The sequence below is a fragment of the Typopeltis vanoorti genome, chromosome 15 (assembly GCF_054136105.1).
Source record: "Typopeltis vanoorti isolate ZY-2024b chromosome 15, IOZ_Tvanoo_1.0, whole genome shotgun sequence".
Lineage (NCBI taxonomy): Eukaryota > Metazoa > Arthropoda > Arachnida > Uropygi > Thelyphonidae > Typopeltis > Typopeltis vanoorti.
Window position 1 is genome coordinate 115801257 of NC_143563.1, and position 22889 is coordinate 115824145.

Here is a 22889-nt window from a genome sequence, read left to right on the forward strand (position 1 = left end):
AACCCTTATCTCTGCAGGTCAGTGTCCTTCTCATAATTGCAGCAATCCTCTGTGTTACCTTCACCACCTTTGCAATATGTCCCCTAAACTTCAGGTTTCTATCAATCATCAACAACAGATCTCTTGTCTCCCCAACTTCTTCCAGTATAACTCCTCCCATAGAGTATGCAGCATCCCATTGATGTTTCCCAAACCTCAAGACCTTACATTTTGCTGCATTAAACCGAGACCCCCATTCATTTGCCAATGTATCTAGTTTATTCAAATCCTCTTGCAGGGCTACCACATCTGCACTATTACTAATAATCCTTCCCAGCTTCACATCATCCGAAAACAACTGAATATCCCCTTGAAATCCACTGGCAATGTCATTGATATAAAGGTTAAACAATATAGGTCCTAGTACGGTTAAACAATATAGGTCCTAGTACTGAGCCCTGTGGGATCCCACTTGTAACCCTCTATCTCCTTGAAACTGCTCCACCATACACAACTCTCTGATACCTATCCTTAGACAGCCAATCCTGAATCGAGTTGACCAATCTGACATCCAGACCCATGTGTTGCAACTTGAATATCAGCTTATCATGTGGCACCCTGTCAAATGCCTTTGCTAAGTCTAAGAAAATTGCAGTATATGCCTTTCCCTCATCTAATGTTCTTGTAACTTTTTTATAAAAGGCAATCATATTACTAAAGCAAGAGCACCCCCCTTAACAAATCCATGTTGACTCTCACGGATAGCATTACCATCATCTGCTCAATGCTGTATATGATCCTTCACTACTTTCTCCAAGATCTTAACAACTACTGATGACACACAGACTGGCCTATCATTAGTCACTTCCAGTCTGTTACCACCCTTATGCACTGGCACTATCTTACCTTCCTTCCATTCCCTGGGCACCTTTGCCGAAGCCAGACTTTCATTGAAAAGCTAGGTTAAAGGTACTGTCAGTTCCCTAGCACGTTCTCTCAAAACTCGTGGTGAAATACCATCCAGTCCCAAAGCTTTATTGACATCCAGAGTTCTCAGTATCTCAAACACACTCTCCTCCTGTACCTCTAAACCTTGAACCTGCCCTATCCCTCTAGCATTAAAACTGACTTCTCCAGGATGAAATACTCCAATAAAGTGGTCATTGAACAATTCCACTCTATTCCAATTTTCATCCCACAATATCATTCCTCCACAGTCATTTCTCCTCCTACTGGCCTCATGGCTAAAAAATTCCCTAGGATTTTCTTTGGATCTTAGACCCAATCTCCTCTCATATTCCAGTTTCGCTTTCCTTACCACACTAGTTACTCTTCTGGCCTGTGTCTTATATTCTTCACGCATCCTCTTTTCACCTGTCTCATTATATCTCTTCCATAGCCTCTTTTTCACTTGCAATTCCTGTTTAATATTGTTTGTCATCCACTTTACTCCAAATTGTGTCCTCTTCTTCACTCGTGGTATACATCTTACCATTGCTGCTAACAAATATTCTTTTACAATTTCCCACACACTAATGATATCCTGGCCTTCCAGTTCCTCCCTCCATGAAACTTCCCGAAGTTGACGTCTAAGACTATTATAATCACCTGCCTTATAATTCCACATAAGTTCCCATCTCTTTGATACTCCTGCATGTCTATTCATTTTCCATGTCAACACCATATGGTCACTCTCTCCAACTGGTGGGAGAGACGTCAACTCAGATATTATCAACTCTTCTGATGCTATAACCAAATCCAAAACTCTTGAACCTCTTGTTCCCATATTGCCCAAGACATTTGTCCCTCAAGAATTCTAGAAATTCCATTCCACTATTGCTACATGCATCTTCCTCTCTCCAATTTATACTACCATAGTTAAAATCTCCCATAACAATCATTCTTCTTGCACTTGCCAAACTTAGCTGTCTAAACATCTCCTGGTCCCCATACTCCGTGCTCCTGGGTCTGTAGCAACACCCCACTAAATATCCTGTCTTGCCTACTGCTACCTCACACACCATATGCTCTCAAAATCATTTGTCTCACTTCCTTCCAGAGCCTCCACTCTTAGAGGACATAGGTCATCACTTATCATAAGCAGTACCCCACCACCACGCTTTCCCCTCCTATCCTGACGAAAAATGCTATACCCAGCGACTTCTATTCCTGTTATTATAACCCCTTCTGTCAACCATGTCTCAGTGATCCCAATAATTTTTGGCCAGGCTGATGCTATCTGTGCCACCAATTCCACTCCCTTATTCCGGATACTCCTGGCATTAGTATAAAGCATATAAATGCTACTGTTTCTATACCCAGCATTATCCCTTCTACACTCTACTGGGCTCAGTGTTACCTGACATCGTCTCCCTTCTCTCAAGTATCCATTCCCACAAGATGCCACCCCTGCTATCATCCTCCCTGGGACACACTGACTCGTTCAGAACAGCAATCTCTCCAGATGCCTACGTTCTTCCTCATTCAAATGTAAACAGTCTCTCGCATACAATTCCTCTCTTTCCTCAAACGCACTCCAAGCATCCACATATACCAATCCTCTCTTGTCACACATTCTTTCTATTATGCCATTCAATATCACCGCTCATCTGCTCAGCTCATCATTGATGCTAAGTGTTTTGGAGACTGGGAAGGAACTAGATCTGATGTGTTTTGCACCAGATATCTAAGTCTGTCCAAGAAGAGAAATATGATGTATCTGTTCTCTGACATTTCAGAGAACTGAAAGGAGATCTTTTGTATGAGAAATAAGATGGGACTATACCGTGTTTGGTAGCATTGAAGTTTGCTAGGTTGTTATCACCCTCCTGAAGAATGGCAAGCAGATCAGTGTTTAAGGTCACTTAGGGAAGTATGGAACATCTAAATACTACAAGATATGTCAGATTAGAAGAATGGAGTTTACTATCAACAGCAAAACCACGTAATCGTGGTAATAGGATTTGAGGTTAGTGAGAAAACGTCAATATATATAAGAAAAGTGTTGTCAAAAGTACAGGACCATGGGATTCTCCAACAGCGGTGGGGGAACCATCCACTAAAACATGCAGTTGAATGACAAGTGAGCCAAATTGGTGACCAAACAGTTAGAAGGCTGACAATAATATGGAATCTTGGAAGTAGGCTTCTGTTTTAGATCTGAGCAGGTATCCTTGAAATGTCAAGAGTGATTGCATGAATTCCTCAAACTTTTCTATGGCTTATTTCCAGAAGTGATAATGTTGGCTAGAAAGGATATACCCATTTGAAACCTGTGGGTCTTAAAAAAAAGAAAAAAAAAAGAAAAAAAAAAAGGAAACACATTGCAGCTGGCTATCATATCATGCTCCATTAAAAAATAAAAATAAAACAATGTCAATATACTCTAATAAGAAAATGTTGGAAAATTTAAAAAATTATTATTATTATTCAGGCCTCCATGGAGTCACAAGACTCATCGTGGGAGGCCTACCCCCAAAAAGCACAGTCTATCATAGCACTCCTTGAACTCACTGACTGTTCATGCTCTCACCACTATCAGGCAATGCCTTCCATGGTTTAACCACCCTCCATGCAAAAAAACCACTCTTCACCCTCTTGCTCACAACTTCCTTTCGTAAACTCTAGGGATAATCCCTTGTCCTTGCTCCTTTCCCCTGTTCCATGAAACGAAAGACCTCACCAGTGTCAGTCTTGTAACTATCTCAATAGTTTCTCAATCATATGATCACTCCGTCTATCTATCTATCAAACTCTGCAGTTCACATTCCTTCAGCCTATCTTCATAACTAACATTGTGCAGTCCTGATACCATCCTTGTTATCTGCCTCTGCCCTCTTTCCATGGTTAATTTATCCGTTCAAATCTGGGGACCAAATTTGGGTGCACAATAGTCTAGTGTGGTCTGATCAGGGCTTTATACAATGGAATGACAACTGTTTTATCTCTTCAAGTCAGCTTCCTCAGTATTGCAGCAATCCTCTGGATTCACCACTTTTCACCTTCACTAGCTTTGCAATATGTCCACTAAATTTCAGATCTCTATCAATCATTATCCAAGATTCGCTTGCCTTCCCCCACTTCCTCCAACAGAATATGTAGCCTCCCATCGATGTATCCCAAACTTCAAGATTTTACATTTTGCTGCATTAAACTGACAACTCCATTCGTTTGCTTATCTGTCCGGTTTATTCAGGCTAACACATCAGTACTATTACTAATAACCCTTCCCAGCTTCACATCATTTGCAAACAACTGAACATACCCCTGCAATTCATTGACGATGTCATTGATATAAAGGTTAAATGATACAGGTCCCGGTACTGAGCCCTGTGGGACCTCACTTGTAACCTTCTGCCTCCTTGATATTGTTCCACCATACACAACTCCCTGATACCTATCAGACAGACAATCCTGAATTCAGTTTACTAACCTGACATGTAAATCCATGTGCTGCAACTTAAATATCAGCTTATCATGTGGCACCCTGTCAAATGCCTTTGCAAATTCCAAAAAAATGGCATAATATGCCTTTCTCTCATCAAGTGCTCTTGTCACTTTATTATAAAAGGCAATCATATTACTAAAGCAAGAGCACCCCCTTAACAAATACATGTTGACTCTCACGGATAGCATTACCATCATCTGCTCAATACTGTATATGATCCCTCACTAACTTCTCCAAGATCTTAACAACTAATGATGAAACACAAACTGATCTATAATTTGACACTTCCAGTCTATTACCACCCTTATGCAATGGCACTATCTTACCCTCCTTTCACTCTTTGGGTACCTTTCCCGTGATCAGACTTTCATTGCAAGCCAAGTCAACGGAGCTGTCAGTTCTTTAGCGCATTCTCTCAAAGCCTGTGGCAAAATTCCATCCAGTCCCAATGCTTTATTGACATCCAGAGTACTCAGCATTTGAAACACACTCTCCTTTTGCACCTCTAAACGTTGAACCTGCCCTATCCCTCTAGTATTAAGACCTACTTCTCCAGGATGAAATACTGCAATAAAGTACTAATTGAACAACTCCACTATGTCCTCTGCATCAGCCACTCTATTCCTATTTTTATCCCACAATACTATTCTTCCACAATCATTTCTCCTCCTACTGGCTACAGTGCTTAAAAATTCCCAAGGATTTTCTTTGGATCTTAGATCTCTTCTCACATTTTCCTTCATGCATCTGCTGTCCATCTCTCCTTATGTCTTCCATAACTTCTTTTTTACCATCAATTCCTGTTTGATATTGTTTGTCATCCACTTTACACCAAATTGTGTTCTCTTCTTCACTCATGGAGTAAACCTTTCTCTTTTTTCTCCTTTCCAATTCCTCCCTCCAAATAGAATAGATAAAGGAAGTGAGTCTGGCTCAAAATAAGCAGAAGAAACCAAATCCAACCATGAAAGACCTCTTGTAGTCTTGTTGGTCCATAGGTCCTTACTCAATATATTTAGACCATTCCACTATCTCTAATGGGATTCCCCTCCCATCCACTTGAAAATCTTATCTTGCCCTGTTGGTCCATAAATATTTATTCCATATAATATAAAGATCATTCCACCATATCTAGTGGGATCTCTCCCCGATCTGCTGACTGGAAAAGGGGGGGGGGTGCTCTCTAGGAGTAACAGAATCCCTCTGAGAGCCTACCTGTGACACTAATACAAATTTTAAAAAATTATAATACCAGAATCAACTCATAAAATATTATTTTATTAGTATAATTTTCACCTAAGTATCAAAGGCATCTTCAGTACATGTAAAAAGCTAATCGAACAATAACTACAATTCCTAATTATATGGTAAAGAAACGTCTATCCCTTTTGTGGGAAATAGTACTTTTTAAATCAGTTAATCTTTTCTAACTTTATTTTATTTAATTATGTATATATATATATTTATTTATTTTATATATTTTTTTAATAAGTTAGGAAATTCAATGACCTTTTTTAATTATTAGCTACTTAAGTGGTGCCTTTTGGAATTGTCAGTTATTGTTCAATTAATTTTTTACGTGTACTGAAGATGCCTTTGATACTTAGGTGAAAAATCAAATAATATTTTACATGAATTTATTCCGGTATTATAATTTATTCAAAAATGCATACTCACAGTATTTCTTTATTGAAAAAAAAATTACACACACATATATAGGCAGTCCACAAATCATGCCAATGAAGATACGCATATTATCATGAAAGGACTAGAAAAGGGCCTGCCTGGTTGGCCGAGTGGTTAGTGTATCTGCTCTCCAGCCAAAAGGCTGCGAGTTTGAATCCTGCTGGGCATAGTCTGTGAAAATATTAGTAGTGGTGGTGGAGGGTAGATGGTGCTGGCCTAGTTGCAGTTCATTGTAGTTGGTAGAGACAGAGAGCTGCAGAGTAGGTGCCCTCCCTTGATGAGTCTTTGGACTCCCTGGAGGTGTCGTAATAATAACAATAATAATAAGAAATATGATGAATTATAAAAGGTACATTGTTATTCTGTTATATGTTGAACTATGTGAGTATATGGTATATGCTTATAAGGGTGTGTGTGTGTGTGTGTATATATCTGCAAATGCACACACACATATATTATGATGAAAGGGCTAGAAAAATTGATGAATTATAAAAGTTATACCCCTTCTTGAGAGAATAGTCACTAGTGGTGTGCCTCAGGGGTCTTATTTAGGGCCATTACTGTTTAACTTGTATATTAATGATATTGGCGAAGATTTGGATGGCAATATTCAGTTGTTTGCAGATGATGCAAAGTTGGGACGAACCATAAAGAGTAGTGAAGATGTTGTGGCTTTGCAAGAAGACTTGAATTAATTGAGTGATTGGGCACAGAAATGGGGATATGAGTTCAATGTTACAAAATGTAAGGTTTTAAAATTTGGAAAACAAAGATGGGATGCAGAATTTATGCTTGGTGAGAATATATTGCTGGAGATAGAGGAAATAAGAGATCTGGGGGTGATAGTGGATAAGGATCTAAAATTTAGGGGACACATCGCCAAAATTGTGAAGACAACACAAAGGCTTCTGGGAATGATGCGGAGGACACTGACATGTAGAAGTAGGGAGATTCTTGTTCCGTTGTATAAGGCTTTGATTAGGCCACACATGGACTATTGTGCCCAGATTTGGTCACTGGGTTTTCAGAAGGATGAAGAGATGTTGGAAAGGGTCCAAAGGCGACTGACTAAGGTAGTTTCTGACCTCTGGAATGTTGAGTATGAGGAAAGATTGAGAAGATGTAATTTGCAGAGTCTGGTGGAGAGGAGGAAGAGAGGAGATATGATAGAGACCTACAAGTTGGTAAGGGGTTGTTATAATATCAATGGTGGAGAAGTTCTACAGAGAATAGTGGTAGATCAGGGGAGAACCAGAGGTCATCCCTGGAAACTGTATAAAGAGGGTATGAGTAGGGGAGTGAGAGGCAGTTTTTTTTCATGCAGAGTTGTGAATGATTGTAATGCCTTGCCTGAGAGTGTGGTGTCTGCAATGAGTTTGAGTGTGTTTAAGACACAGTATGATGAGATGTGTGTGTGATAAAGGGACCTCACAGATGAGTCTTTGACTCCATGAGGTCTTGGGGTAATAATAATAACAATATATGTTGAACTATAAGGCAGGTGATTATGGCAAGGTTAGGAGGAAGCTTGAAGCTGTACAATGGCACAAAACCCTGCAAGGGAAGGATGTTAATAGTGCATAGGAAATAGTTAAGGGGCATCTATAGGAAGCAATATTAAACTGTATATCTATGGTAAGGAGGATTAATCAGTTAGGCATTAGATGGATGAGTAATGCAATTAAGAATGAGCAAACAAAGAAAATTCTGTGGAGGGTATATAAGGAGAAAGGTGATCAGCAAACTCACAAACAGTACAGGGGATCAGGCAAGAAAGGTGACCAGTATGGTAAGGAAGGCAAAATTCCATTATGAGAAGAAACTAGCCAAATGGTCAAAGGAAATCCCAAAGAGGTCTTTCATTATATGACAAGTAAGAGGAAGCAAGACTATGGAAGAATAACCTTAATGAGTGTTTATGGTCATGAGGTGACAGAAGCAGATAAAATAGTTGAGTTACCAAATGACCACTTTGCAAAGATATATCATACAAGTGAGATTAATGCTGTGACATACGTGACAGACTTGTGTGGGAACAGAGATGGATAAATTGGATATTCTTAGGATATTGCAGAATCTCAAAGGATATGTTAGGATATCTCAGAATCTCTACATCTGTGGGATTCGATGGGATATCAGCTCGCATTTTGCAGGAATGGACGAGAACTGGCAGTGTCTCTGACTATGCTTATTAATTTGTCTCAGCTCTGATAGAGTTCCAAGAGAGTGGAAAGAGGCAAGATTTTCTTTCAGCAAGATAATGCATCGTGTCATAAGGCTGCTGCTGTAACTGTGTGGTTTGTGGACATGAACATCCACAAACTTGACTGGCTTCCACAAAGCCCTGATCTCCACCCTACTGAACATCTATGGGATGAACTGGAATGTTGGGTGAGGTCAAGGGACATCTGCCCTACAACAACCCAGGACTTCATTACATGCCTACAGGAAGAATGGTCCAAAATTCCCATTGATCACTACTGTATGCTTGTGGAAAATAAGCCTCTGAAGACTGCTGCCATCACACAAGTAGTTCCTTCATGTTATTAAGGTGGGTGGCATGGCTGTTTGTTTCTCACACTATGGTGTCCGTTGACTTCTTTCCAAGTAGTGTATATATTGCATTGTTCCACTTTTTAAAAATGTTTTCTTGCATATAAAATGTTATTTTTACAATATATAGTGCTGTGACTGTCATGGTGCATTATGCCTTTAATTGTTCTTGTGTCATTATACTGAAAATATATAATGTCAAAACATAAGTTAACTGTTTGCTCTATTTTTTTTTAGAATGGCTCATCAGAAAGCCCTCCTTCTTGGCCTTCACCTGCAATAAATGCTAGTCCACCTGGTAGTCCTTCCAGAAGTGACCGTCCAGCAACCCCAGGATTTCCTGTATCACCGGGCACCCCATATCAGAATCAAGGTAAATGATCCTTTCATGCGATACAACTGAACCATTATCTGAATGTAACCCAAAGGAAATATGTTTTCCCAGCCAAAATATCTATATATTTAGGCATTACTTTTTCTGGATATGTATGATTTTCTGAAATTCAAAGGAGACGATTTGCTATTTTTTTAGATTTTTAATACAATGAAAAATAAGTTGGACTGAATTAAATTGTTTAATTCATTGCTTGTTCTCTTAAAAAAATCCATTAAAAATCTAACTCGAGCTGCATAATTTTTAAGATTCATATTTTTCTTATACCAATTTCTGATAATCGCATAATACATTCTTTTGTTCTCCCAGAAAGGCTTTTAGGAAAGTATCCTTAAAGCTGAATTGGTAGTGCTGGTTGTTAGAAGACCTAGTCTGATTTCCTTTGCAGCATGATAGTAATTTTTGTAAGGGTTTTTCATTTGAAGCAAAGCAAGCAGCTAGTCTCATATGGAGGTGACAGAATATTTCTTAAACAAACAAGCAAACCAGTCCATGAACTCACATCTACAGGCATAATTATGTAACTTGACAGTGACAGAGATCATTGACTGAGAAAGATTATTATTATTATTACAGGTGTCTCCATGGAGTCGGTAGACTCCATGGAGAACTCCAGGAGAACCAAACTATCGCAACAATATCTATCATACCTCTTCTTGAATTCATTTACAAACGAAGAACTCACAACTGAGTCAAGCAATGCATTCCACTCATTCACCACCCTCCAAGCATAAAATCTAGTTCTCACACCCTAGTTAACCACACTTTTCCTTAATTTCCAGGGATGACCTCATGTTCTTTCATCACTATCACACAGCTGAAATATTTTCCCTGCATGAATCTTATAGAAACCTTTTAGTAATTTAAATGTTTCTATCATATCCCCTCTTCTCTGCCTATCAACCAACCTCTGCAATCCACAAGCTCTCAATCTGTCAATGTAGGGAGCATTTTTTACATCACTCACCAACTTAGTCACTCTCCTCTGAATCCTCTCTACAACCTCCTCATCTCCAAGAAATCCAGGTGACCAGACTTGAGCACAGTAATCCAAATGTGGAAGTATCAATGCCTTATAAAGGGGAATAATAACCTCTTTATTTCTGGATGTTAGTGTGTTCTTCAATAACCAAGTAATCCTATGTGCAATCTTGGACACATTAGCAATGTGTCCTCTGAACTTCATCTCCCTATCCACCAACACCACCCCCAAGTCCCTAGCTTCATCAATCTCTTGGTACACAGCTGGTAATCTTTTAATCCCAAAATACATAACTTTACACTTTTCCACATTGAACTGACATCCATTACCTTTTGCCCATTTTTCCAGCTTATTTAAATCATCCTGCAAACTCTCAACATCAGCTTGATTTTTTATTGTGCTACCCAACTTTGCATCATCAGCAAGCAACTGAATATCTCCCTTCAAGCCATTTTCTATATCATTTATGTACAAATTAAACAATAACGGCCCAAGCACAGAACCCTGAGACACCACTGGTCACCTGCCTCATTCTGGGCTCTGCTCTTCCATACACTACTTTCTGGTATCTCTCCATGAGCCATTATCTTATCCATATCACCAGTTTAGTATCCATCCCCATCTGTTCTAATTTGCACAATGGTATTCCATGGGGTATCCTGTCAAAAGTCTTAGCAAAATCTAGAAGCATCACTGTGTAGCCATTTCCCCTGTCTAAATCCGATGTTCCAAAACAATTTACTAATATGCTGACTGAACAAGAATTGTGAAAAGGCATAAGAGGAATTGATACTTTTAAGTTTTCTCAACTCAGCAGTGGAAATTAATGTTGATTTGTTCTTCAAGGTCTGGCTGTTTGGGTTTGTGAAACTTGATGCATGTAAAGTGACAAAGATTATTTTGTTACTTTACATGCATCAAGGGATAATTGAGATATTAAGAGGATGAGGATGATATAAAAATACTTATTTTTTATTTATTTATTTTTTAATTAATATAATTTACTTTAATTTACAACTTTTGCATGTAATTCTAAAAAAAAACAAAAAAAAAACATCCAGATTCTAGGATGTAACAGAGAATTCCATTAAACAAATTATTTATGTGAGATCATGCCCTGAATACCTTACACAGAATTGACTGGAAAACCACCAGCTGTCTACATCACACAAGAACATTGTATGAATGGAAATTCAAGGAAGCCTGTGAGATTATCAGTAACCACCCCAATCTGAACAACAATGATGGTTTAAAAATCCCAAACATATGGAAGGTATATATTCAACCTTCCTCACCAAGAACAACTATAAACAGGACTATAGAAAATCCAGTATTGAAAATCAAAAATAAGAATTGTAATACTAAAAATAGGACACCAATTGTTTCTGAAAGAAAACCATTTAAAAGAATGTTTATTCCTGTCATTGTAAAAATAGAATTTAGCTTGATGTAAAAAAAAATGTTTTTTATATATATATATATATATATATATTTTTTTTTTTTTTTAAAAAACATGTGATCAAATCATTGTTTCTCTGGCTTACAGTTAATGATGTAACTCAGCTTGTCCTGTATATTTATGTACGCTCCAGATGATGATCTTGATGCGAAGATTGAAATGTCAGGATAATAAAAAAATATTTTGATAACACCATATAACCTTATGAGGATGTGCATGAAAGGTCTTTGCTTTTTTTATTTTTAAATCATCCAAACTAGAGTAATTTAGGTGAGAATGCAAAGCATATTAAGCTGTCTGATCAGATGAGGGGGGGGGGCATTAATGTAATCTTCCCGTAATATTTTTTCTATCTTGTACTATAACTTGTTTTTGTCTGATTTAGAGGATAGGGCTGTGTAGCCCTTTAGAAATGATGTTTGCATCCATAATACTAAGCTTCCAGAAGAAAGACATTCTGAGCAAACTAGAGGAACTTTTTAAGCCCTTTCTTCTAATAGTTCTCAAGTTGGTTAATGTCTGGCATGGTCAAGCAGGATTGTTCTCCCAGAAACTCAAGACAACTGGCTATAGAACCCACACTATCACACTATATGTGACAAGAATATAATCATCATGCCCACAAAAGGTGTGGGCATAATGATCCAGTGTTTTAATAGTTCCTGCCTTTTGACTGAGATATTGATGAGATTCAGAATGGATATAATGGCATGTATGAGTCTCATTCCTATAAACTGAGAAATGTAGGTTACCATCTGGTTGGCAAAGAATTAAAAGGTCTAAAAAGGATAACTGCTTATTTACTTCTACTTCTAGGATGAACTGGATCCCACACCTTTTGTTCTTCAGAGGAACTATTACAGAAAGAATTGCAATATATTTTTTCCTCTTTTCTGTCTAATGGATATAAGAATTCTTTCATCAAAAGAGCTTTAAGTAGTTTTGATATATCTTCCTCTTCAAATACAGAAGAAATAATGCATATTCCTATCCCTTATGTGCAAGGCATTAGTGAATGCATAGTGAAAGTTTTAAAACCATTAAATATTTTTTGTAGCCTTTCGACCCATCAGAAAACTCGCCAACTTTTACACTTCTCCAAAGGACAAACTTCCACATCTAAGTCATCCAGGTGTCTACCAAATTCCTTGCTCTGGTGGGTTATCTTATTTCAGGCAAACGGGAAGATCTGCTTTTATTCGGATAGAAGAACACAAGTTGTATATTCAATACCTTGAACCTGAACAGTCTGGACTTGCAGAACATGCCATCAACACTAGACATAGAGTTCATTGGAACAAGACAAGAGTCCTTCACAAAAGTCGGTTCCTCATGGAACAGCTTTATAAAGTAACATGTGAAACTTTGCTTCACTCTCCTAACTTAAACAAATCTGATGGTCTACATCCATCCCCTTTATGGGAGATAATACTCTTTAAATCAGCTAATCTTTCCTAACTTTTTAATTGTGTATGTGTGTATATATATGTGTGTGTGTGTGTAGTAAGTTAGGAAACTTAATGACCTTTTTTAGTTATCTCACATGAGCTACTTAGGTGGACCCTTTGGAATTGTCAATTATCGTTCAATTAGCCTTTTTACATGTACTGAAGATGCTTGTGATACTCAGGTGAAAATTTTTACTAATAAATAATATTTTATGTGTTAATTCCATTATTATAATTTTAAGTAATTGAATATCTTTGTAGCCTAAACAGACATCAGAATAATGAATTGTTATCAACATCACTGAAGGCTAATGAATTTTTTTTTTGGTCTCATTGACATATTGCAAGTAATTTATTTGCTATCATACAAATCTGATGGAACTGAAAATTTTCTTTTTAATTCTGCAGCAGATAGCTGAGGTAATTCATATCTTACACTTCTATTATTATTATTATTATTATTATTATTATTAAAAGAGATCTCGTTATTATTATTATTATTAAAAGAGATCTCCAGAGAATCAGGAATGAAAGATGCCACATATCACACCACCTATCATATCTTTTCTTGAATTCTACACAGTATCCACACTCACTATTTCCGAAGGCAATTCATTCCAATCACCCACAACTCTATTAGAGAAATACCTATCTTTCACCCTCTTCTTGACTGCATTCATTCTCAACTTCTATAGATGTCCTCTTGTCCAATACCCACCATCTTTGGTATCCCAACCCTTTCAGAAGATTGTAAGGCTCGGTTATATATCACTCCTCTTTCTCCTGCTTGCTAGCATCTGCAATTCACAAATTCTCAATCTGTCTTCATAATCGGTATTCCACAATCCCAGTATCATCTCAGAAGGACGTAAGCATCTGGAGAGATTTGTGTTCTGAACGTGTCAGTGTGTCCTAGTGTGGATGGTAGCAGGAGTGGCCTCTTGTGGGAATGGGTACTTGGGAGAAGGGAGACGACATCAGATAATGCCGATTCCAGTGGCGTCTAGAGGGGATAATGCTGGGTATAGAAACAATGGCATTTTTATGCCAGGAGTATTCGGAATAAGGGAGAGGAATTGGTGACACTGATAGCATCAGCCTGGTCAAAGATTATTGAGATCACTGAGACGTAGTTGACAGAAGAGGATATAATAACAGGAATAGAAGTTGCTGGGTACAGCATTTTTCGGCAGGAATTTTCCGGGATATCATTAGTGCTTGGGAAATTGTGAAGGAATATTTGTTAGCAGCAATGGAAAGCTGTATTCCACTAGTGCAGAAGAGAATTGTGTGGTAGAGTACTGCTTATGATAAGTGATGACCTATGTCCTCTAAGAGTGGAGGCTTTGGAAGGCTGTGACATTAATGATTTTGAAAGCATATGGTGTGAGGTGGATGTGGGCAAGACAGGATATTTAGTGGGGTGTTGCTACAGACCAAGGATCACAGAGGGTGAGGACCAGGAGATGTTGGCACAGTTGAGAGTGGCAAGTGGAAGAAGAATAATTGTTATGGGAGATTTTAACTACAGTAGTATAAATTGGGGAGAGGAAGATGCATGTAGCAATAAAGGAATGGAATTTCTACAGTTCTTGAGCGACAAATGTCTTAGGCAACATGTAACAGAGGGAACAAGAGGTTCAAGAGTTTTGGATTTGGTTATAGCAACAGAAGAGTTGATAATAACTGAGATGACATCACTCCCACCAGTTGGAGAGAGTGACCATATGGTTTTGACTTCAAAAATGAATAGACATGCAGGAGTATCAAAGAGAATGGGAACGTATGTGGAATTATAAAGCAGGTGATTATAATAGTCTTAGACGTCAACTTGTTTTCGTGGAGAGAGGAATTGGAAGGCCTTGGGAAATTGTGAAGGAATATTTGTTAGCAGCAATGGAAAGCTGTATTCCACAAGTGCAGAAGAGGACACAATTTGGAGTAAAGTTGATGACAAACAATATTAAAAAGGAACTGCATGTGAAAAAGAAGCTATGGAAGAGATATAAGGAGACAAGTGAAGAGAAGATGCATGAAGAATATAAGACACAGGTCAGGAGAGTGATTAGCATGGTATGGAAGGTGAAACTGGAATGTGAGAAAAGATTGGCCCTTAGATCCAAAGAAAATCCTAGAGAATTTTTTAGCTATGTGGTCAGTAGGAAGAGAAATGACTCTGGAAGATTGACATTATGGGATAAAAATGGGAATAGACTGACTGATGCAGAGGACATAGTGGAATTGTTCAATGACCACTTTATTGGAGTATTTCATCCTGGAGGAGTCAATTTGAATACTAGAGGGATAGGGCAGGTTCGAGGTTTAGAGGTGCAGGAGGAGAGTGTGTTTGAGATGCTGAGAACTCCGGATGTCCGTAAAGCTGTGGGACTGGATGGTATTTCACCATGAGTTTTGAGGGAATGTGCTAAGGAACTGACAGCTCCTTTGACCTGGCTTTTCAATGAAAATCTGTCTGCGGTAAAGGTGTCCATGAAATGGAAGGAAGGTAAGATAAATGACATTGCATAATGTCGATAGCAGACTGTAAGTGTCTAATCATTGGCCAGTTTGTGTGTCATCAGTAGTTAGTAAGATCTTGGAGAAAGTAGTGAGGGACTGTATACAGCATTGGGCAGATGAAGGTAATGTTATCTGTGAGAGTCAACATGGATTTGTGAAAGGGCGCTCTTGTTTTAGCAATATGCTAGCCTTTTATAATAAAGTTACAAGAGCATTAGATGAGGGAAAGGCATATACTGCCATTTTCCTAGACTTAGCAAAGGCATTTGACAGGGTGCCACATGATAAGCTGATATTCAAGTTGCAGCACATGGGTCGGGATGTCAGATTGGTTAACTGGATTCAGGATTGGCTGTCTGATAGGTATCAGAAAGATGTGTATGGTGGAGCATTATCAAAGAAGCAGAAGGTTACAAGTAATGTTTCACAGTTCTCAGTACTGGGACCTATATTGTTTAACCTTTATATCAATGATATTGTCCGTGAATTGCAAGGGGATAATCAGTTGTTTGTGGATGATGCGAAGCTGGGAAGGGTTATTAGTCATAGTGCAGATGTGTTAGCCCTGCAAGAGGATTGGAATAAGCTAGGTAAATGGGCAAATGAATGGGGATCCCCATTTGATGCAGCAAAATGTAAGGTCTTGAGGTTTGGGACACTGCATACTCTATGGGAGGAGTTAAACTGGAGGATGTAGGAGAGAGGAGATCTGGGGTTGATGATTGATAGAAACCTGAAATTTAGGGGACATATTGCAAAGGTAATGAAGGTAACAGAGAGGATTGCTGCAATAATGAGAAGGACACTGACCTGCAGAGATAAAAGGGTTATCATTTCATTGTATAAGACTCTGATCAGACAACTCTTAGACTATTGTTCTCTGATCTGGTCCCTAGGATTTGAAGGGGATAAATTAACTGTGGAAAGGGTACAGAGGCAGATAACAAAGATGGTTTGAGGACTGAGGATTGGCTGAGGGAGTGTGGACTGCAGAGTTTGGTGGATAGAAGAAGGATAGGTGACATGATTGAGACTTTTAAACTGTTGATAGGTGGTTACAGGGTTGTTCTTTCACTTGGTTGAACAGCAGGAAGGAATCATGACAAGGGGCCATCCCTGGAAGTTACCAAAGGAAACTGAGAAAGAGGGTAAGGAGTGGTTTCTTTGCATGGAGGATGGTTGAACCATGGAATGCATTGCCTGATAGAGTGGTCAGAGCGAGAACGGTCAATGAGTTTAAGGAGTGGTATGATAGACTTTGTGTTTCCTAGGAGGGACTTCCCTCGATGAGTCTTGATAGACTTGTGTTTTTTAGAAAGGACCTACCACGATGAGTCTTTTGACTCCATGGAGTCCTGAATAATAATAATAATAATTATCTTTAATACTCTGCAATGTATTCGTCCCACCATGGAAACCAGGAGACTACACCTGCAGGTCCAAGTGCAGTCGTATCAAGGCTTTGTAAAGAGGTCAAATAGCTTTCTTATCCTTAATTCAGCATTGCAATTATCCTCTGATTTGTATTTGTAATAATTGTTATATGACCTTCCTTAGTCAAACCCACACTGTTCATTACAAAGTACAAATTCTCTGTCAACCCATTTTTGTTATATGAGCTCTTACCACCTTTTTTCAAAATCTTGACCACCACTCCAGAGATGCTGACAGGTCAATATTTAATAATAAAACACATTAGCCATGCACTACCATTGTGCAATTGGATTATCATACACATTCTTTCCACTCCTACAGAATCTTCCCTGTTGTGAGAATCAAATTATATAGCCAGGCCAAAGGAACAACTGGTTTAGCTGAATGCAGCATCCATGCTGATATCCCATCGGCCCTTATTGTGAAGTTCTTATTCAGTTTGTGTAACAGTTCTAGTATCTCCTTATCCAACTGAGCTGGCATGGTTGGCTGAGTGATTAGCATACCTGCTCTCCAGTGAAGAGGCTGTAGGATTAAATCCTGCCAGGGACATGGATGTCTATGATTGTCCTACTAACCGTTTACCATATGTACCACTGTAATCTGTGTTCTGGTGCAGTATTACCCTTGGTTCTTTGTGCCATAAAATTCAAAAATAACTAACCCATCAAACTGAGTTTCTTTATCCAATGAAGAGATAGCAGTGAGCTCAATGTTGCATAAACCAGGTTGATAGCTTTCAGCGAAATGCACACTCATTAGTTGAATAATCTCATCTGCAACATAGATTGCAGATGAGATTCATCTGCAACATCCAGCGTGAGGAAAACATCCAGCTTACACTTAAAAAAGGCAGAAGGATAAGGATAAGACATTCAAAAGATTGAAACAGAGCATAACAATCTAAATTAGCAGCCAAAAGAAAGTGTTACTACAGCAGCATCTAGTACCTTTAATGCTAACTTGCATAACTGTCGCACTTCTCACAATTGCATCATCCCTGAATGCTATGAAGATCCTGTCTGCTTTTCAACAGAATGGATCACATCATTGAATGAATATCACTCAAAATAAGGACAACGGCACACCCAACTCAAGAAAAAGCCTCCTGACATTCCAGGAGAAAAAAAACTGTCAACTGGAAAAGCAAATGTTAACTGTGCATACGAAGGGAGAAATGTATATACAATTTATATATACATTATATAATTATACCTCAATTATTAACTTGTTGACTAGTCAAAGAATTGTTTCTATGTTAGTATATAATATGCTAAGTGATACATTTAGTTAGAATTTTTAATATTTTTTATTTTATTTTATTTTATGAATTGATATATTTGAATACAGCACTGTCATTTAATAACATCAAATTCACTCTTTTTTTTTTTTTTTTCCTTCTGAATTGCTAGAATCTACCCCTGGTTCATCTCTTCCTCCCAAGAGCCCATTATTGTCTCGGTAAGTACAGCGGTAACATAACTCTAAAAGTTCTTCCAATTGTAAAGCATTCCTTTCCTTTTTCCGCAAATGAGAAATTTGTCATGAATTATAACAAAGGATTCTAAGTTTGTTATAATCCATACTAATTTATATTCTATCTGAATGCATACAGTAGAACACAGTTGGGAGACTTAGCCTTTCTCTAAAATTCCAAAAATTGCTCTAAGGAGACAGATCAAGTTTTTGATTCAGTGCGTTCTCATGAAGAAATGAAGAATCACACCAATCTGGCAGAATCATATTAAAAATGAAGATTTTTAATGAAAACAATGAAGGAAGGAACTTGATTTCGTTATATATTCTCATACAATGTTAGCATTTAAGAATGTGTATGAGCAGAGCTAATCTAAAAGTGGTATGGTCACTTAAATGAGACATGGTTAGCAAAACAGATGTGCACCAGGGTGGCAGGAAAAAGACCTACAGGGAGATCTAAGTGGATATGCAGTCGACCTCATAGATCTTCCTATAGGAGTCTTAGAATACCAAAATATTAGAATTGGTATGTTGACATGTAATAGTGATATGGAAGAAGATTGTTGATAGGAGATAAGTAATAATGCAAACTTAATTGTGTAGTACTGTAATGGTACTTTGCACACCTTCAGGGTACATATCAAGAAATTGATGACCCCCCCCCAAAAAAAAAAAGTTCTAGAACTGAAGTACTTCAGTACTATGTTAAGCTAAGGGTTAAGTAATCAAAAAAACCCTAATTTAGAGATTAAACAAGAATATTTCAAGCCACTTCAGTCTGTTAACAAGGTAATAGTCTTACACCAGATGCTGAAAATCATTTGCCACCTGGAGACACTCACAAACTCCCATACTACAGTGAGATGCAGCTATATATATATTCTCGTATATAGAAAAATTCTGAATATTATGAGTGGCATAAATATCACACAGATCAAAAGTGAGAGAGAAAGAATGAATGTTGAATGATAGAGTAGTGAGGCACATAGTGGTGATGAGAGAGTATATTATGCTGCTAATGATATAGGATGACTTGATTCCAGTTAATGTTGAGAAGTATGATTGTAATACTGGTAACAATTTTTCATGTGGCAGTGAGTTTCAAGCCATCTGGTGTAAGGTAGAATCTAACATGATCAATTAAATAGTGGGGTGTTGTTACAGACCTACTGGATCAGTTGCTAATGATGAAGTGCACAACCAAATGAAGAAGATGATGGGTGCAGAAAGAGTAATCATAATGGGAGACTTGAATTATCCAAACACTGACTGGGTGGCAGTAAAATTTCATGAGAAGAATGAAACTGAATTTATTGTTGCAAGACAACTTTCTCAAGCAGCATATGACAGAAGGAACTTGAGGTCAAAGAGTGGTAGATTTGATTATAGTATCAGAGGGAGTTTCAGTTAAAGAAGTAACTATTCTGCCTCCAGTTGACAACAGTGATCACGTGATACTCACTTGGGAAGTAGCTAGGTTTATAAATGTTCCATTCAGGAAAGGTTACATGAACTACAAAGCAGGAAATTATGACCAACTGAGGAGTATACTGAGTTCAGCACAATGGTATCAGTTGCAGGATGGAAAGAATATCAACAGTGCATGGGAGGCATTTAAAAAATACTTAAATGATGCAATATCAGAATGTGACCTGAGAGTTCAAAGAAATTCATAAGAAAAGGATTATGTGGAGGAAATACTGTGTGGCATAAGGATGATATCCATTATGAAAATTATAATATTTAAAATTATATGCCGGCATGGGTGGCTGAGTGGTTAGCGTATCCGCTCTCCAGCCAAAAGGCTGCGGGTTCGAATCCCTCCATGGGCATGGATGTTTGTGATTGTCTGTGAAAATACTAGTGGTGGTGGTGGTGGTGGGTGGTAGATGGCATTGGTGTAGATGATGATTTTATTTCTAGAATTGGGTGGAGACAGAGTTGCAGAGTAGGTGCCCTCCCTCAATGAGTCTTTGGACTCACTGGAGGTGTCACGTAATAATAATAAGCAGCATTAGGCCAGTAGAGTCACAACTGTTGTATGGAAAGCTAAGTCTGAGTAGGAAAAGAAACTGGCTCTGCAATCTAAAGATAATCTCAAAGAATACTATCTATATGCTGCAAAAGAAAGAATGAATATGAAAGAATAACTCTACTGAATGTAGATGGTGTGAGGCTGACAAATGCAGAAGAGGTTGTTAAACTAACAAGTGCCCATTTTGCTAAAAATGATCAATCTGGTGTATGCAACATAGAGCTCACTGCTACCTCTTCAATGGATGAAAAAACTCAGGTGTATGAGGAGGCAATATTAGAGCTGTTGCACAAACTCGATAAGAATTCAGCAGTGGGGTGACAGGATATCAGCTAAAAGTGTGTTCAACTGAACTGGCTATTCCTTTAACCAAGCTGTATAATTTGAGTCTCAGAACAGAGAAGATTCTGCAGGATTTTTTTTTTTTTTTTAATGTTGAGCCCATACACAAGAAGTTAGTTGATCAATCTATAGGGCATTAGTACTGTGTATGGGTGGTGGGTAGAAAAAGAAGGTACTCGTTCACATTTGGTTTAAAAGTCTTATATTGTACTTGGGAAATGCATCAGGGGAAAAACTGTTCCATAGTACGGTAGTTGCAGGAATGAATCCCCCCCCCTCCCCAAATTCTGAATTATTTTACCAATTTCTTGAATATCTTTTGAAAATTTGATAAAATCACTCCTGATATATTAATTGGCCTATAATTTGTTATTTCTGTCTTAGATCCTCCTTTATGCAGTGGGACTATTTTGTTCCCATTGGCACGTTCCCAGTACAGAGGCTTAAAAACAGTTTGGTCAGAGTAGCTGATAATTACCTGACACATTCTCATAATACATGGACCAATTTGCCATCTAATTCTATGGCTGTGTTCACATTAAGTTCTGCAATCAGCACTTCAAATTCTTCAACTTCTATTCTCTCGGTCTCATGGTATGCCTTCGAAAAATGATCACTCAACAACTCAACTATATGGTTAGTTTTTGTTACTTTCCTATCATCAACACTTTTTAAAGTCATCTTTTTATAGTCATTCTTCATTTTTTCATTTTACTTGCCACATAATAAAGTAACTGTTTAGGATTTCTTTTTACTTCATAAGCTAGCTTTCATAATTAGCTTTGATCTTCCTTCCCATACAGGTCACCCTTCTTGCCTGTGCCTTGTAGTGCTCATTGGCATGCTTAATGATGCCATTCATCCATCTAACTGCTACCTGATTTATCCTTATGACTCTGAGTATATAGTCTGATGCTGCTTTCTTCGAACACCCTTTGATCACCATCTATTCTCTCCAGATTCTTATTAATTGGCTGACTCCTCAGCTTGTCATAATCACCTGATTTGTAATTCCACACATATTCCTTCTTAAGAGAAAATTCTGTGTCAGGCAATCTCCCAGGTCAAGACTACATGATCACTTTCCCCAAGAGGCAGCAGCATAGCAGGGTTGGTTACTGTTAAGTTCTCTGATGCTATAATCATCCAATCTTTGTCCTGATACTTGAAGTCTTTCATTATAATTACTCAACCTGCACTCATCGTGCTAATTTTCCAATGTATGTCATCTACATTCTCCCTTATATCCCCCTAATTATAGCAGCACCCAATTATATATTTCCTGTTGGCTTCAATCTCATACTTGAAAGTCTCAAATGAACACCTTCGGGTGATTAACTGGCTCATTACGTTATTCCTCCCATCTCAGGCTAGCACCCTGTGATGGGTTAGTTTCCTTGCTTGCAATAATCAAGGAAATAGCGGGTCTGGATCTAACCTGATTGGTTAGATCCAGGAAACCTGAAGATTGAGTCCGACGTTTGGGACTTGTTTGATGATGTGCCTGTCTCTCATTCCTTCAACGTTTTTCTAAATTTGATGATGTGCCTGTCTCCCATTCCTTCAACGTTTCTAAATGTCATAGACATGCCTCCAACAATTGTAATCAGCTATTTTCTACTGGTACAAGTCATTAGTGTTCCAGTAGGTTGGCAATTTCAGACATTCATCATTTTATCTGTCCTGAATGTAATCGTGCCTTTACTTCTACTGTTGGACTTTGCCTCAACAGGATGTTCAGAAGAACGATGCACTCAAACACTGCTAACTGCACTGAGCACATTAAAGCACGCTGGAGTTCAGAGGAGGAGCGTATTCTTGCTGCCCATGAAGTTCATTAGGTGGCAGCAGGTGTTATGAACTTAAATGAGGCTTTGACTGATGTGCTACCTCGTCATACTTTTCATGAGCTTACTGAACTTTCTAGGAATGGCAGGATGGGTAATAATCTCCGTATCTCCCACCCCGCCTTCCATTCCTACTCAACATCAAGCTGATTTTCAACAACCAGTTTTAGCAACAGAGGCTCTGGTTTCTGAATCAGCCATTTATTCTCCTATATCGAATGAAGAAATTGAATCAACTTTACCTCCTAGTAATTCAGCTTCTGGTTCTTATGGCTTTCCAGTGT

At 38.2% G+C, this 22889-nt stretch overlaps 1 protein-coding gene across 1 annotated transcript in view; it reads left to right on the forward strand.

Moving 5' to 3' along the window:
• The window catches only part of LOC150099091 (tensin-1-like), a 780515-nt gene that overhangs the window by 621865 nt on the left and 135761 nt on the right, over positions 1 to 22889 (forward strand). The window contains exons 24-25 of the mRNA XM_090405808.1: positions 8903 to 9038; positions 18315 to 18363. Coding sequence (XP_090261934.1) covers positions 8903 to 9038; positions 18315 to 18363 — 185 coding nt within the window. The remainder of the gene's footprint in view (positions 1 to 8902; positions 9039 to 18314; positions 18364 to 22889) is intronic.